Raw genomic sequence first — 16,911 nt, forward strand, 5'->3', positions numbered from 1 at the left:
GCCCGCCCGCTCGCTCGCCGGCCGGCCGGCCGCGCTCTCACTCACTCGAGGGCGCCGCCAAGGTTACCGCGGGTGGGGGCTGGGGCAGGCTCCGGCGCCGCCGCCGCTTTCCCACCCCCGGGGGCCCTGGGCTCCAAACCCCAAAGCAGAAGACGTTCCTGAGTTCGGGAGTGGAGTCCGGCCGGGAGGCAGGCCGCCGTCCGGGCAGGGGTCGGCCTCCTTGGCTCCGGGCACCCGGACAGCGGGGTCAGGCGAGGTCGCGGCCGCAGGCGGAGGCCGTGGCTACAGCGGGCGCGGGGGCTGCGCGGCCCGGCCGAGACCGCGCGGGGCTGCAGCGGCGTCCGGGCGCCCGAGCCGTCCGGGGTGGACGGGTGCAGAGAGCAGCGCGCGGCCAAACCTGCCGAGAAAACTAACTAAATTAAAAAAAAAAAAAAAAGACTGTTATTTAAGGCGCGGAAATTTGAATTATTTGGACAGGAAGAGAAGAGAAAAGAAACCTTAGCGAGGGAGGGGAGGGGAAGAAAAACGCAAGCTAACGGTTTTGCAGCTCCTCCACCCCCACCCCGGGCTTTTCTGCGCGCCGGGAGGGAGATCGGGCTCCAGTTTCCTCACCAGGGCTCCCGGGGCTGGAGTTGGAGCCTGGGAGAGTTTCAAAGGGATGTCCTCGCATCCCTCCGTGGGGCATCGGTTGTCTGTGGGCGCAGTTTCCAGGCAGAAAGTTTGTTGCCTGCACCTCACTAGATCTCTACGTGGATCTCTTTTCATGGGACCGCCGTGTTACAAACAAAACAGTAACTGGATACCAAGATTGGGACTTTCCCTTCTTGGTCTTCTAGGGAAGGTTGCTTAGGGTGGTCGGAATGCTACAAATGCGACCCTTTCTCAGTGCCGCGCTGTGAGCTCCAGCTGTGCTGGATGATTAGCTCTACTTCCCGATAAAAGTCAAAAACACAGTATTTTGAAACTCAGATTTCAATATTAGTCCCCAGCACCCTATTCTATAATGTTTGATCAAGACGATAAAGGAAATTTATCATATTGACAAATGAATTGCTTTCCCAGGACAAAACATGTATTGTCAGTTACCTAGCGTGGTGTGTGTGTATGCGAGCTCATCGCATCAATGCGAAGTGCGCAATGTTCATCAAGAACTACTGATGCTGTACCACAATATGATAAGAGGCACTTTGTTTAGTGGTTCGGGGACCAGAACTTGGACTGAGGTCCTGTAAGTGCCCACATCTCGTCCCAAGCATGAGTCTAGGTTTAGCTTACTGGGCTAAAATAAAGCTGAACTTGTTTCCCCGAAGTGGATGAGGACCCAGTAAAGAACTGAAGTAGAGCGTGCCTCTTGTTTTATAGCCTTTGTCCTTTCTACAGCATTGTTCCTTGGGGCTGTGCGCACTTTATTAATTAGCTGCTACATCCTTACTTTAAGCATCTGTATAAATTCAGACCTCTCCCCACCTCTTTTCACTGCGAATTAGAATGAATTGAATTCTGCAGCAGTCTTTCATCCTATACATTTCTGCACGTTCGCATCTTTACTGAATACTATCGAGGTTTTATGAGATTGAATAATGGCCTTTCATATTTCCTAGAGGGGACCACATAAGTCATTTCTAAAATACTTAGATTAGCAAAGCTACTTCCTGAGAAGAGCCAGAGTAATGTGGAGATGTTTTAATGCCTAACAAATTTTAGGCTGATGAGCTAGAGCTTCCTCTCTCTATTGTGCTCTAATCATCCTAGAACAAAGCCAGTGCGGTATTTCTCTTTTGCTTTACAATAGTCCTAAGCCTTTATATTTGAAATACCTAAAGAGAAATTATACTTCATGGGATAAAGTAAATGGTGAGACATGTAGATATTGTAAAGTCCATTCAACTGTATTTAAAATTTAGAATCATCCAACTTTATAACTAATTCATAAGAAGGGTTGTTTTTATTCCTTTCAGTAATGGTGTGTGCTTAGATAATATTCAGCTTACTAAAACAATATATTTTATATATCGACTCCTTAAATCTAAAATACACCTTTTCTTTCAAAGCCATCTGTTTCTTTTCTCTAAAAGAAGTGTCTTAAGTTTAATTTCATGTAGCCATCACAAATAAATTCATTTATAACTTGTGGTTAAAGGTCGCAGAAACTGAAGTCATGTCGCACTTAATGTAGGGAATGTCAATGTTAGTTCAAAAAATGAAAAGGATTAAAAAAATCTCCTCTTATATTTTTGTATATGATCATGAAATTAAATGATTGAAACCCATTTGTCTGTAACCACTCCAATTCTTGTTAGGGCAAGAATCAGAAACCATGCCCTTCAATATGCCTTGAAGTATTTTGTTCTTTTTGAGGCGAGGGGAGAAGGCATGCAAAGCAGAAGGAGGGGACTTTGACATAAAACACCTTTGCTCATGTAGAAAATAGTGAATAAAGTATCTACATTTAAAATGGCTAACTGCATTGAAATCCTTTGTTAACAATCTTTAACATGAGAGTAAGTAGGTGATGGGAAATCTTCCTGGATGTTTAAGATCTTTCTGTTTTCTTCAACATTTACATTTCTTTTTTAGCTAAACAGGTTTCAAAAAAAAAGATTTAAAACTCCTATACAGAAATGTTTTGTTGAAGTTAAGAACCATATGGTAAAGTGGCTTATTTAGTCTAAAAGACTATACATCCATCATTTTGTATACCCTAAAACAGGTATGACCTTTGTATGTCATTTTACTTTTTTTTTTTTTTGCTGTCTTTTCTCACCTAAAAGCTTGAATTTGCATTTTATTTTAATACTTAAACATTTTATAATTTTGTATTTCTGACATTCGAGAAGAAAAGGGCATTATGGGGGCCAGTAATAGATGGCTCAGTAGAATAAGCGCTTCCCTGGCAAGTGCAAGGGCCTAAGTTCAATCCCCGGTTCCGCCACAAAAAAAAAAAGGCATTATGTTTAGCATATTTATGGTACAATTTTGGGAAATGTATCACTTAATTGTTTCATTTTGTAATTTTAAAAAATCAACTAATGGGAAGTAACTTTAAGGTGATAATTTTTTAAAAAGTGGCTTCAGAGCTCATACATATTTGTTTTCAGATCACTACTTGTGAAAATTCAAGTATCTGACTTTTTTTTAAAAAGGAAGATTGAACATTTGGAGAAATTCACAGATAATTTCAGGTTTGATCTTCAAAAATGTTACTCTTGTTTTAAAGCAGAAATACTAGGCAGCAAGCAAAATGTATAGGGTGGGAAAGGGAGAGAAAAAAACAAATTATAAACAGAATATGTCTAGTTTTCCAAATGGTCCACCTTTCCAATACTTAATACATGAACTTCTAGCACAGTTCTTAGCTATACTAAGTTGTGTAGGTTACAGAAGAGGGAAAACCACAGAAAAACGTTATCCTGTTCTGAAGCAGTATTTTAATTAGGCAAAAGAAGCATCAGCACAAATCATTTTAAAAACAAAGCCTCCAAGTTGGATACTGAGATAAGCAAAGGAGTATAAAAAGGTAAGCAAAGAAAAAGTCAAAGGGATAAAATGTTCAGAAGAAAGCAAAGCTATTTGCAATTACATATTAGAAATCAGGGGTTTTGCCAGTGAAAAAATATTGCTTAAATATAACCATAAACCTGTAGGAAGAATTTCACTTATGCTGCTTCAGAAGATTTAACTAGCTGCTTAAAGTATGAAAAAAAAAACCTATCTTAAGGAATGATATTAAAATAGTCAAGGTAGCCAACCAATTAAATGACAAAGCATAGGCGATGTAGGAAAACCCTCCCCATACTCAATGCAGATCTGTCGCTCTCCCAACCCCATTTGCCTCCATCAGGTTAAGGACCTCATTTCTCCCATAGAGCCTGGCCAAGTCAAAGGCGGTGTCCCCCTTATGGTTCCGATGCCCCACATTGCTGGCCGTGTGCTTCAAAAGGTACTCCACCACCTGGAGGTGACCTTCTTTGGCAGCCAAATGCAAGGGCAGGTTCCCTTCATTATCTTCGATGTTAACATCAGCTTGAAACTCCAGCAAAGTCTGTAAAGTGTCCAGGAAACCTGCTCTGGCTGCATCATGAATGACAGCGAAACCAGTTCGGTCTTTCAAATTGGGATTAGCACCTCTAAGTAGTAGTCTCCTGGCAATCTCAGGATTTCCAAGTTTCATAACCTAGAAAAGAGGTAAAAACAGTAGACTCCTTCAAGTGCTCGTGCTACAGGAATATTTTAAAATATCTGTCCTATTTAAATGACTATTTTTGATGGTGTACTTGGGGAAGAGTCCTAGTATAAGGCTTGACTAGTTCAGTTGCAGGAAAGAACTGGTCCATGAAAGTAAAAGGAAACTTCTAAAAATTGAACTTCTTTAACAGAATATTTTAAACAGGCCCAGAAGTTGGATAAATTGATCAATAAAATAAAATTTATGCAAGTTATATAAATGTCATTGATAATTCAGTTCTCTATTGCCCATGAAGAGTTATAGTTTCTTTCATAAATTTATTAATACATATAAGAGAAACCAGATTTGTGACTTAAGAAAGTCTTTTTTCTTTTTAATGTTCATAAAATGTGTCTGAGGTATTAATTCTGGAAAATCTAATGTGGTTAAAATTTGTTTTCTAAATAGCTACTGAAAATAAATGAGAATGGTGTATTTCTTTAAAACCCCAAACTACGTTGCCGAGTGTAAAACTGATCTATTAAAAATAAAGACTTGACATTTCCTTAAATGATTAATTTTTACAAGTTCCCTTCAAATAAGTAGAACCTCAAATTTCCAAATGCTTTTTTAAAAAAATATGATTTTTTTTGTAAGTTCTTTAATGCTGACTACAGGATATATTCATTGCTTAGAATCCATTTTAAATTATAGAATGCTACTGATTACTACAGCATTAAATAAACCAGAGTGTTCTGTATTGCTTATTATATCAATTTATCTAATACCAAGTTCATAATATGTCTGGTTTTAGATAGGAAATGATTGTAAAGCAAAAATTATTGAAAAGAATGAAACAGTTACCTTATATTACTGTTTCTCAAAGTTCTAACTAACTTCTTGATTTTCAAATAAGCAAAAGAAAAAAGTAAAATATTTGAAGTGTGTTTTGGGGCACAGACAGCTTTGTTTTAGGACTTGAGCACATTTAACAATCAACTGGCATTCTGTCATCTCCTTTTGCAGTTACTATAAGCATTTAGGAATAGCTATTTGTAAACTGATAATATTTAAAAAGTCAGGATGTAGTGTTAACATGTTTTACCAATTTACAAAACAATTTACATCACAAAGGCTTATTTACTGTGGTTTAAGTGTACTTCACTTTAATAAAGGTGTGTTAATCTCTCATAATTAAAAATATATTACAGGACAGCATGCAAGTTATAAAATAGGTATATAATTTAGTTGTGAAAAATATTACTCTCATCAACATGCCAGAAATGTTCAGCATTTTAACTAATTTATTTATATATACATATATTCACAATAACCTAATTTTATAATAAATAGGCTACATAGAAAACACTCCATGTTTATTAAATTAAATAATAATCCATTGGAAAATACATACGGTGTTGATTTATCTCTTTAAAATGCTTGTTTTAAAACTTTTGATCACGAAAGTCACAAATTAATAAAATATAATTAGAACAAATAATATTTTAGCAATACAAAGTACATAGATGGTCAAACTATTAAGTTTCCTCAATGATAAAACTGAACTTTTAGCCCTTCTTTTAGGGCAGTAGTAAAAATGACACATAATTTATTTTTTAAGAAATTCAATGAGATATATTTTTGGTTATTACAAATTAATAAACTCTAATTTTGCCACCATTCTTTGTAAAGACTTAGTCACATTTAAGGATTTAGAATTAAGAAAAACAAGAGACTAGTAGCTTGGCTCTTTGCAAACAAATGTATGATTAAGGCCTTTGATACTATCCTGATTGAAAAACTTACACTAGAAAGCGAAAGTTTTTGCAATTGTGTTAAATAAACATAATTATAGGAGAAAATTTATCATCTCTCAAAGAAAATAATAATATTATAAATGATTTTGAAAAAAGTTCCTTCTTATAACACAACTGCAGTCAGGATTATACATACTGAAAAATAAACCTTCAGACTCCTATTTGTATTTCACTGTATGTACTAAAACTAAACCACAGTGAGTACTATTATCTTGATAAGTATGTTTAATATAAATAAGATTGCGGAGTTGTATTAAAAGATTTGCCAAACCTTTTTAAAAAATAATATTAAGTGTCCAATCTTCTTGTTCATCAGAAGTCCTGTAAGATCTTATTCTCAGTATGAGTGAAGTGGCTCATGATTTGTGAGACTGACACAACATTTTTTGACCTTTTAGTAGGAAACTTTACAACATATTAAATTTGTGGCATTACTATAACCACCGAATCTGTTAAAAAGTTCTAGGTTTAAAAAAAAGGAAAAGAAAAAACCTTTCTTTACTTATTCTACATGAAACAATGTAAGTTAGCATCTATGTATAGCTTCCTTAATACTGAAATTTTTGCAAGGCCAGTGTGTTCTGATTCAATATTTATAGTCTATATGAACTTTGTCATATCTCTGGTCACTTAAACTTCTAATTGTATTAACCAAACCCTTTAAGCCAGACTTTTAAAAAGCCTCCTATCCAGATTTCATAAACAGCTTCTGAGTAAGAACAGCTCATAGGATTATCATCAGAACTCTGATAAAGCAACTCTCTGAGACTACTTTACCATTTTTCTGTTTTTGAGCCTTTCAACTAAGTTACATGATAATGTTTGGAGGAGAAAAAAAAATTATCAGGTACATACTTGGCAGCTGGACATGTGTCAGTTGTTGCCTGTAAATCTAATTACTGAAAATTAGAGCATACCACCGCAAGACCACAGGGACAAAAACACTACATCTCAGCTCTGATTATAAAATTCAACCTTTTATTTCTCACTCCTGAATAAGTAGAAGATATTATATTAACTGTGAAATGTACATCCTGTCCCTATGCCCAGGCCACCCATTCCAAAAGAGGAAAGGTCATTTGTCAAAACGTGAAGAATTGGGGGGGGGGATTGTTAGTAGTCAAGAAAATTAACATTGAAGTCAATTATTAGGGGCAAAGTACATGAAGCCACTAATAGCAGTGTATTTACTTCAAATAATGATCATGATAATGTGTTTACAGAACTGTCTAAAACAAAGCAAAAGAGAACAAAACAAACCTCCGCACTGCTATGACTACTTAGAAATCCCCACCGTAACAAAAAACATTCCAAAAATAAAGACTAAACCTAGAATCCTCTTAATATCGAGGATATTACTGGATTAGATGAGTTTGTTTAAAGTACGTCATTTTGGGGAGTTGGATCCACTTAAAGATATAAAATATGGCAACCAACTAGTTTAAAAACAGTGAAAATCTGTATTCCTGAAATCTGAAAAGCTGTCATTCTAGAAACTCGCGTCAGGTAGGCAACAACATTAACCTGTTTTCCCCATCTCTCTGTATACTAACCTGCAGCGCAGTTCTTCCAAATCCATTTTGTGCATTGACGTTTACATTATTTTGCAACAAACTAGTAAGTTCCTCTAGGTCCCCCCTGGCAGCTGCGGACGTCAACTCGTTCCCCCACGGCTCGGCCATTCTTCAGGGTCCTGACGATCGGGGAAAGATGAATTAGTTGTTTTTGTTTCTCCCTCTTCCTTTGCTCTTAACTAGGCTGCATGATGGCATCGGAGACTGACAGAAAGGACTGGGATGGTTAATCTAGAGTAGAACTTGGTAGTAAATACTAGTAAGATCTGCCTGCCAAAAGCCCGCCCCTCGATTCACACGTGATTATTCAGCAAAACTGAGCCATTGGAGAGGGGCTCCTCTCTTCGCTTTTTAGTTTAACCCCTATGAAGAATTCTGGTGATCCAACAGACAGACACATGGACATTCTTGGTTAATTACGCTGGGCGTGAGATGTAGGCAGAACTGTCACGTACCTACTCTGCGGACCTCGGTGAGGAATGCGAGTGAAGACTTAAGGGACTAGGTCAGGGCAGAAATACCACGGAAGAAAAGGCGCGGGGGAGGGGAAATTAACCCACCCTTGATCACGGTGGTGACTTGGGCCAGAACTTCGGGGGCAGGTCCTCCAAGGGGCTCGGTTTCCATTCGCCTAGCCGAAGGGGTAGTCCCGAGTTCTGTGCGGCAGGCTGAGCGCCGCAGTGGCTAGATGCTGACGTGCTCCGGGCGTTAAAGACGATCGCCAAAGGCAGATGGGAGTAGCAGTTCGTGGCCCTGAAGTTAGGGCTCCTAGTGAGTCCCCAGCACTCTCGGCTTCACTGGAGCAGCTGCGGTCCCGTCCGGGCCGAGCCGCGGGCTAGCGCCGCGCTGCAAGGCTCCGAAGCCCGGCCGCCAGGTTGCCGCAGCCCCGCCGCTCGGCCGTGGGAGCCGGGCTCGGCGCCCGTCTCCGGAGGCTGCGGGACGCGCGACAGGCCCCTGGCAAGTCCGGCATGTCTGCCCCACCGCGTCCCCGGACCCCGGGAGCGGCAGGACGGGCGCGAGCGACGCGGGAACGTCTAGGCGGCCCGAGCGGCTGAGGCTGCTCGCGGCAACATCGCAGCTGCAGCAATGGGTCAGCTCGCCGGTAACTTCCCGCCGACTACTGGGCTCGCTCAGGCTTTCCGCTGGAGGCACTCATTCAGCCGAACCGCCGCCTTTCCCTTCCTTGCTCGGTACTCGGGGCGCCTCCGGAGCTGGGGAGGGTCCGGGAGGCGCAGGCCAAGCTCTGAGGATGGGGAGTCGCCGCAGTTCCAGGGCTCAGCCAGTCCCGCCGCCCTCCTGGCGAGCGCCCAGCAGCTTCGGCGCCCTGTGCCACTCCGCCAGGCGTCCGCGGTCCCCCTGTGCCGCCGGCAGGCAGCGGCTGCCAGCCAGCTGTGTCCTGGAGCTGAACAAGAGGCTCGCTTCTTCCCCAGCCGAAGCGCTGCTGCCGGTGACAGTCTCTTTTGTAATCAGTCCCGCAGAACCGCTGGTCTCCGCTCCCTTCACCCTTACGGGCACTTGTGCGTAGTCCCTCTTTCTAATCTTTTCCTTCTCTCCCTCCCTTTCTAGTTACAGTTTTTCGCAGAAACAATTGCTGCTTCTGTTACCTCTGAAGAGATGGTGCCGGTTTCTTCTCTTTTTTTTCCGACCTCATCAGCTTTTTTTGAAAAGAAAAAAATTGAGCGCTTTTTGAGTTGAAAAACCCGCCCCCATTTTAACGGCAGAGTTTTAAGGAGGCTCGGCGGAGTTACAGCGCCGCGGGAGCGGGAAGGCCCGGCTCCGCCCCCCGCCCGGGCGGCGCTCGCGCTCCGAGTCCCGCGAGCTCCGCCCCCGGCCCGCGCCCGCGCAGCCCCCTCGGCGCTCCAGCCGCTTTTCCTCGCGGGCTCCGGGGCCAGGCCCCCGCCTACCTGTCCCGCGGCTGGGTTGCTGCCCGAGCTGAGTTTGGGTGCCACGGAGCCGGGCCTGATTTCCGAGTTTAGGCACCACGGAGCGGGCGGAATAGAGTCCGGGACGCGAAACCCGGGCTGTCCGGGCGGGACGGGGACTGGGACCCGGCCGGGGGCTGGGCGGTTGTTAATTGAGACAGCTGTGGAGAGCGGGGAGGCCGGGCCGGCCGGGGACGCGGGCGGCGGGCGCGCTGAGGGCGAGCTGGCGAGGAGCGAGCCTCTCTCCGACCGCAGTGGGGCAGGTCCGCCCGCCTCCGCGCCGCCGCAGCTAGGCTCGCCAAGTTCGCGCAGTCAGGCCTGCGCGGCCGCCTCTACCTCTGGGCGCGCGCACGGTGAACTCGGCCTGGGTTCAGCCCGGCCTTGGCCTCGCACCTGCCAAGACCTTAGGCGAGGGCTGTGGAGGTGGCCGCGGCGTGGGAAAAAGCCAATTACGCTTGAGTTTTATGGAAACGTGGACCATGTCATTAGAAATCATAATGTAATCTGAAGTCAAAGTTCCAGGGTCTAGCAAATGTGAAATATTCCTATTCTTGTAGAAATAGGAGAAAAACAGTTTTTAAGCGAAACATAAAAGAAGTCTTAGGAAGTGTTTTCCAGAAGCTATGTGTTTGTTACTGAAATCTTCTCACAACGTGGTTTTGCAGGGTGATTCGGGGAGGGTGATCCAAGCACGAAGGACTAGCCTGCCTCAATTACTGATTTCACTAGCTGGGCAACAGTTCTCTGAACGTATAAATTCCACTTTAGCTATGTGGAAATAACTAACCCTTGGTTTTTGTATTTTTATGCTCAAATTCAACATGGTTGCAGTAGTCAAAATGAAACCAAGCAAAAAATGCAAGTGGTGTAATTAGAACCAGTTCCTGGCAAGTATATCCTCAAGCAACATCTGTACCCAGCTCCTTGAAAACTGGGAGTATTAACAAAACACCAGAAACATGTGCATTATCAGCTAGCAACAGATTGGTCTTTAGGTAGACGGAGAGTAGAAGCTGTGAAGAATACGGTGATGTTTTTTCTAACTGAATTGTTAAGAAAACCCAGCTTTTTTCTGAGGTAACTACAGCCGAGTTGTGAATTGAGTAGGAATCACAGCACAGTAACTAACTTTTTTAAACATATATATTTAGACATTTCAAATAAAATAATACTCCATTTATACCAATAATGAATAATTTACTTTTGATTTTACTGGGAACTATGCCATGGCTGATAAGTAATAATGGACATTAGTCCTATTTATTTATAGACAGGGTCTTGTTATGTAGTTCAACCTAGGCTTGAATTCACTATGTAGCCCAGGCTGGCCTGGAACTTATGGCAATCCTCTTGCCTCAGTCTCCTTCCTGAGTGCTGGAACTATAGGCATGTGCCATCATGCCTGACAAATTTATATAAATTGTTTTCCAGCACTTACTAACGGTTTGTTGTTTATAGGAAATATAATGAGAAGTTGAATTGTACTTTTTAGGTACAGAACAGGTATATGTGTGCACACCTATAATCCTAGCACCCTGGAGGCTGAGGCAGGAGGATAGCTGCAAGTTCAAGGTCAGCTTGTGCTACATAGTGAGATCAATCTGGACATATAGACCCTGTCTGAACTCCTCCCATAGATGTACATTTTTCATAATAATATTTACTCAATTACTGAATAACTGAATAACTGAGTAAATACAATATATAGTAATTTAGCAATATGGTTAAACATGATTATAGATCTAAATTAAGATTTTTGTTAGTGTTAAGCACTGAAAAATTTTTGATAGTACCTTGCCTCCCCCAAGTTTTGTTTCCTCCATGATGACTACTTTAGTTGCTTTTGTGGGAATATTAGCATCTTTAGAGAAGTTGAGTTTTGTAAATTCTAGTTTTGCTGTTGTTTATTCTGCCTATTGTGCTATTGTATAAACCAGAACTGGCAGCATAGAGACTATAGTCTTGCTCAAAGTGTAAGTGAGCATTACTAAGCACCAGCGATGACAATGTCATATTTTTTGTTAGTTGACTGAGGTAGATGTAAGAGTTGTCTTCCATCAATAAAGTTGTGTTCTAATGTCTACAGGAAAGATGCAGAGTTAAGTACAGGACTCTATCAAATTGATAGTAGTGGTTTCTTATTTAATATCACAGTGATATGTCCCTCAAATGCTGAAAGACAGCCTTTATAGCTGGATATTGAATACTAACAGTCTGGGAACCTTTGTCTTTAGCAGTTCATCATTATTGTAAAGGTCTTACAAAATACAACTTAGTCAAATTGTTTTGTGTTTTTCTCTCACTGACTCAATGTGCACAGTTTCTAAATGACTAGCTGTAGGAAATGTGTTTGAGATAATTACAATTTACTAACCTGGTCACAAACTTTCCCTTTTACTATATTGTAGATAAACAAGGTGGGAAATACACTGGCCTCCTAAGGGGGCTTTTTATTATACTTGTGTCTTTAGCATTTTATTTCTGAGATTTTGCAATTTTCATATAGCTGCTTATACTACTTATGAAAGTCCTTTTGTAATGTAAGAAAAAATGCCCAGTAGAAACTCAAAAGCTAAACATAATAGCAACAAGTAATATTTGTATACTGTTTCATGGTTATAGAGTGATAAATACATATTTAATCTTTGCAAGTCTTACAGGTAAATGTGATAACCATATTTTTCAGATGAAGAACTTAAGGCAGGTAAAAACTATGATCTGAAGTCAGCAAGTAGTAAGCTCAAACTCAGATCTTAGAGCCTTAAATCTTAGCCTTTCCCATGACTTAATAAGAATCCATGATTAACCAATAGACTTTTACCAATTAAATCATTAGATGAAATAATAATTACGTAAACTTGGATGTAGCTCAGTGGTAACAGTCTTCTCCTGACTTTCATTATAGACAAGATGTTTTTTTTTTTTTTAAAATGTTATCTCAAAAGATCAAATTAATACCATCACTAAGAATCATGCTGATAATGTGGCCCAATATGAGATAACAACACATTACCTTTGTAGTACTCTTCCTGAAGACCCATAAACTCAGTATGTTAAGGAAGAAATATTAAGGAAGGAAACACAAGTTGGGGGACATTCTGTAGACTTCAGAGGTGTCAGTTCTGAAAGACTGTAACACATTGGAAGATACTGCAGACATACACTAAATGTAATGTGTTTTAGATTGATCTGGGGAATAGATGAAGGATATTAGTGTAAAAATACAAATTGAGTCATTAGAATTTAATAGTATTTTAGCAATGCTAATTTGTTCTCATGGATGTACTATGGATTTGTAAGATGGTAACACTAAAGGAAGATGAATAAAATACTGTATTATCCTTGTAACTATTCTATAAATCCAAAATGATTTCCAATAAAAGTTGAGATAAATAATGACAATGAAGTCTTATTTTTATTTGAAAGAAGATAAAAATCCTGCTTGAAAGAGTAAACTCAAAGAACATGGAGATTCCATAATATCCATGTTTCAATGAGGCTGAGTTTCATTATTACATTGGACCACTTATGAGAATGATTACATTAAAACTATTTTTCATAGCTCTTTATAAAGATAAAAAATTCCTCTACATTTCTATTTTCTTGGTTTGTGACACTTTAGAGATTGTTTCAAAGAAGGCATCCTGGAGAAATGAAAACTGAAGTTTTTCACCTTAATATATTTTTTTCTTTCCTTTTCTTTGTATTGGATAGCCATTTGGGCTACTAGATATTTAACGTGAATAATTAGATTTAGTATTTATTTATTTATTTATTTGAGAGAGAGAGAGAGAGAGAGAGAGAGACCAGCTCAGCCCACCAGGGGGCAGGGCTGGCTGGCATGTGGTGCTGGGGGATTGAACCGCGGTCCCTGATGCTTTTGCTAAGCTTGTTCTAAGTAGGTGCTTTAGACCACTGAGCCATCTCTCCAGCCCGTGAATAATTAGATTTAGGAAAGCAATAGTTTATTTTTAAATATAGTTTCTTCAAGAACTATAAATTTAGCAGCATGAAAGGTAATAGTATGGTATAGAGAGGCTCTAGGGAAGTGATGGTGAACATTTTAGAGCTTTCAATGATATAAACAGTCTGCAGTAACACACAGGCCGTAGGTTCCCAACTACTGCTTTTGAGTACTAGAAAGAATGCTGGCTTTGACCTAGCTTTGAGTCTTGGGTCTGTCACTTTGTAGCATAACCTGGCTAGATCCTTACTCTGAGAGTAGTGTTTTATTCTGTAAAGTGGTTGTGAAGATTAAATTAAATGGGAAATAATGTGTATAAGGTATATATATATATATATATGTTAGACAATAAAAAGAGTCAAAATTATTAACTACTATACTCTGTTCCAAAGTCTTTACATATATGAACTGTGGTGAATGTAAGAGCACATGAGATGAAATGGTCTCTAATATCTAAGAGCCAAACCTTTGGGGAGAGAGACAACATGCATATAAAACAATTAGAGAAAAAGGTTACAGAATTTATCATATCACTAAATTATACTAAAATCAATTTTAGAGAAATTTCTGTGGCTTAAGAATTATGAAAAAGGAGGCCCCAAGAAAAGTATTTAAAAACTTGCCTAAAGAATAACTAATATGGTAAAATTTTAAGGGTTATGATGAGTTTTACAACATTCAATATCACTGTGTTAAGGTTTCTTGGGTTCCACTTTGTCTTTGTTTTCTGAGACAGTGTCTCACTCTGTAATTCCAGCTGGCCTTGAACATACTGTGTAGATCACATTGGCCTGGAACTCACTGCAATTCTGCCCCAGTGTCCTGGGTGCTGAGATTACAAGTGTGTGCCACCACACGTGATTTAGTCCTATTTTGAAGACAAAGAAATAAAGGTTTTATAAGGGTCAATGTTAGATCTCAAAAATAGTAATGCTGAGTATGAAATATATTCTGGGCTTATAAAGATATTTTCTATATTTCAAAATTGTTGTCTCACTTATTACCTGAAATACGGCTGTTAGAAGCAGAAGTGAAAAAGATTTAAGTGACTTACCCAAGTTTCTACAGGAAACCATTTGGGAAATCAGTACTAAAAATTATATGCATGAATGTCTTAGGATATTCTTCCCCTCTTTCTACATTATAACATTGGTTTAACTTCTTGATAGACAGGAAGGAGAAAAGGAACAGTGGAGAACCTGTGAATGAGTTCTGAGATATTCACACAAATGGCATAGAGAAAATCAACTTTCAGGGCTACATTAACCCTGGCCATATAACTAAAAACAATTATTGTCCTGCCCTGTACTGAGAGTGATTCATATCAACAAGGCAACTGAATTGTCTCACATTGTTATTACTATGTATCAACTCGTGATTCATATTTGTGATGAATTTTGGAATTTCTTCCTTTGGGATGGCAATTAAAGAAGACACTGATGCATGTGACTAGAGATGATCCTATTGCTTCATTTAGTTAATTCTATAGTAAAACATCACATAAAGGTTATAGGCCATTTTTGTTGAAGATGACACACAAAATGAACATACATATGTGTTCTGTGTATGTGTATGCCCTGAGGCTCTCACCAAGGTCTTCATAAGGGCTTGGCAAGTTCTCTGTCATTGAGCTAAACTCTCAGTAAATCTAGCCTGCTGCTTTGTATTTAGGGAAACTGTATTTTATTCAGATTTTCTTAGGCCTCAATTCTATATGGTGATTTCATTAATTTCTCTTTAGCTTTACTGAATGAAATCAACAATCTCACTTCACTTGGAAGAATGTAAATGACCTATTACAGTCCAGACTGATATATGGTACCAGAAATCAAACTCAGGACCTCATGCTTGCCAGGCAGGAGCTGCGCCAATGGGCTTTATCCCCCACCCAGACTGATACTTTGTGAAGTCAAGGTTTTCTGAACATATTGTGCCGTTACCCTTCCTTTATCATTGATGATAATTACGAAAGGTCACCTTATTGTTCATAATTTTTGGCTGTTAATTTCTGACCCTAAATTGAAGCTTTCAGTAACTGACAAGTATATTAAGATAGTTTCTTTATTCATAAAAGTATTTTTTTTTCCTGTACCATTGGTCGAACTCAGGACCTTGTGCTTGCCACGCACACACTTATTCCACTGAACTATCTCCCCAGCTCCCCATAAAAGTATTTTATTTTTTATTTTTGGCGGAATCGGGGATTGAACTCAGGCCCTTGCTCTCGCCAGAGAAGCACTTATTCCACTGAGCCATCTCCCTGGCCCCTAAGCATATTTTAAATAGACTGACTATATTCAAAATTGAACTCACTTCCCCCCAAATTTATTTATAAGATATACATTTTCTCCATTATTATTGATTTATTTATAGTGATATGGGTGATTGAACCCAGGGACGTTCCACTTGGCTGTATCTCCAATCCTCTTCATTATTATATTTTTAAATTTGAGTCTTGCTTATACAGGTTTACACCTCCCTGTCAGGCAAGCTTCTTCAGGAATGTTCTCTGTTCTGTTGTCTCCCCTCCTCTGTTTCTCCCTTCTTTCTCCCCTCTCTGCCTTTTTTTTTTTTTTTTTTTTATGTAGAGACAAGGTTTTACTGAATTGCCCAGACTGGACTCCAATTTGGTATCCTCCTGCCTCCGCTTATTAGCTGGGTCACCCCTTTTTGCAGGTCTGTTACTGAGTCTGAGAAGGATCAGAAGAATGTGCTTTGGGATTGGCACGTGATGATATGTAATCGGGTTCTGACGTTGAGATGTGTACGGTTGTATTTCGGTGAAATTCAGAGAAAACGCAGATTTACTAAATGCTGTGTGTGAGGCGGGTAGTCGAGTGTGTAGAGCTGGTTCGAGAGCCTGGATGTGTTTATGTGTGACTAACCACGTGAGACGCAGAAAGCCATCCCCGCCCCCGCGGGGGGGCGGCACCCTGCAGCCTCAGTTGCTACACGAACCGGAATAACCTGTTGCGAGACCTCAAACTCGCGCGGTTACAGGTCGGCGTCCCCAACGCGCGCGCAGAAATCCGCCAGCCCTAGTCGCGCGTCCAGCGCTTGACAGGAGTGCAGTCACGTGGCAGCCGGAAAGCGCCGCTTTGCGACCTCGATGACAGGCAAAATGTGCGACAGCCGTGGCGCCGGCCAACCAGGGGCGGAGGCGGCAGCCAGGGAGGAAGCGGAGGAGGCGGAGGCGGCTGCAGAGTTCGACCGCCTGCTGGTTCACCGGGTTTCCCCGCCCCTGCCGGTCTTGCCGCCGCTGAAGGGAGCTGGGGGCGCGCTGTCGCAACCTGCTCTCATCTTGGCCGGCGGCAGTTGAGACCCGGCTCGCCCGTCCATCTACCTCCCTATCCGCGCGGCTGCGGCGTGGGTCCCGGGCGCCTGAAGGTTACCGAGTGCATGAGCGCCTAGCGCCTCCCGCGCTGCCCCGCCCGCTGGGCCGCCGGCCCGCCCGCCGGCTTCCCCGCCA

General features: G+C 41.1%; 1 protein-coding gene across 2 annotated transcripts; it reads right to left on the minus strand.

Annotated features, from left to right (window-relative positions):
* Positions 1 to 2,836: 2,836 nt before the first annotated feature.
* Positions 2,837 to 9,092, minus strand: Cdkn2c (cyclin dependent kinase inhibitor 2C). 2 transcript variants are annotated; one of them, XM_023724192.1, is made up of 3 exons: positions 8,012 to 8,096; positions 7,536 to 7,675; positions 2,837 to 4,174 (listed from the first exon to the last, which is right to left on the minus strand). In XM_023724192.1, the coding sequence occupies exons 2-3, from the start codon at positions 7,662 to 7,664 to the stop codon at positions 3,797 to 3,799; spliced, it is 507 nt and encodes a 168-aa protein (XP_023579960.1). In that variant the 5' UTR covers positions 7,665 to 7,675; positions 8,012 to 8,096; the 3' UTR covers positions 2,837 to 3,796. The 2 variants fall into 2 exon arrangements, with proteins under 2 accessions (XP_023579960.1, XP_004639197.1); XM_004639140.2 differs by lacking the exon at positions 8,012 to 8,096 and adding an exon at positions 8,117 to 9,092 and having other exon boundaries at positions 2,839 to 4,174.
* Between the last annotated feature and the right edge of the window lie 7,819 nt (positions 9,093 to 16,911).

The sequence above is a fragment of the Octodon degus genome, unplaced genomic scaffold (assembly GCF_000260255.1).
Source record: "Octodon degus isolate 3935 unplaced genomic scaffold, OctDeg1.0 scaffold00107, whole genome shotgun sequence".
NCBI classification, from domain to species: domain Eukaryota; kingdom Metazoa; phylum Chordata; class Mammalia; order Rodentia; family Octodontidae; genus Octodon; species Octodon degus.

Bases quoted from the DNA above. Each gene is read 5' to 3' on its own strand.
- Cdkn2c (XM_023724192.1), bottom strand. From the start codon at position 7,664: ATGGCCGAGCCGTGGGGGAACGAGTTGACGTCCGCAGCTGCCAGGGGG. The intron at 4,175-7,535 runs GTTAGTATACAG...CCTCTTTTCTAG, and splicing joins TTGGAAGAACTGCGCTGCAG to GTTATGAAACTTGGAAATCC.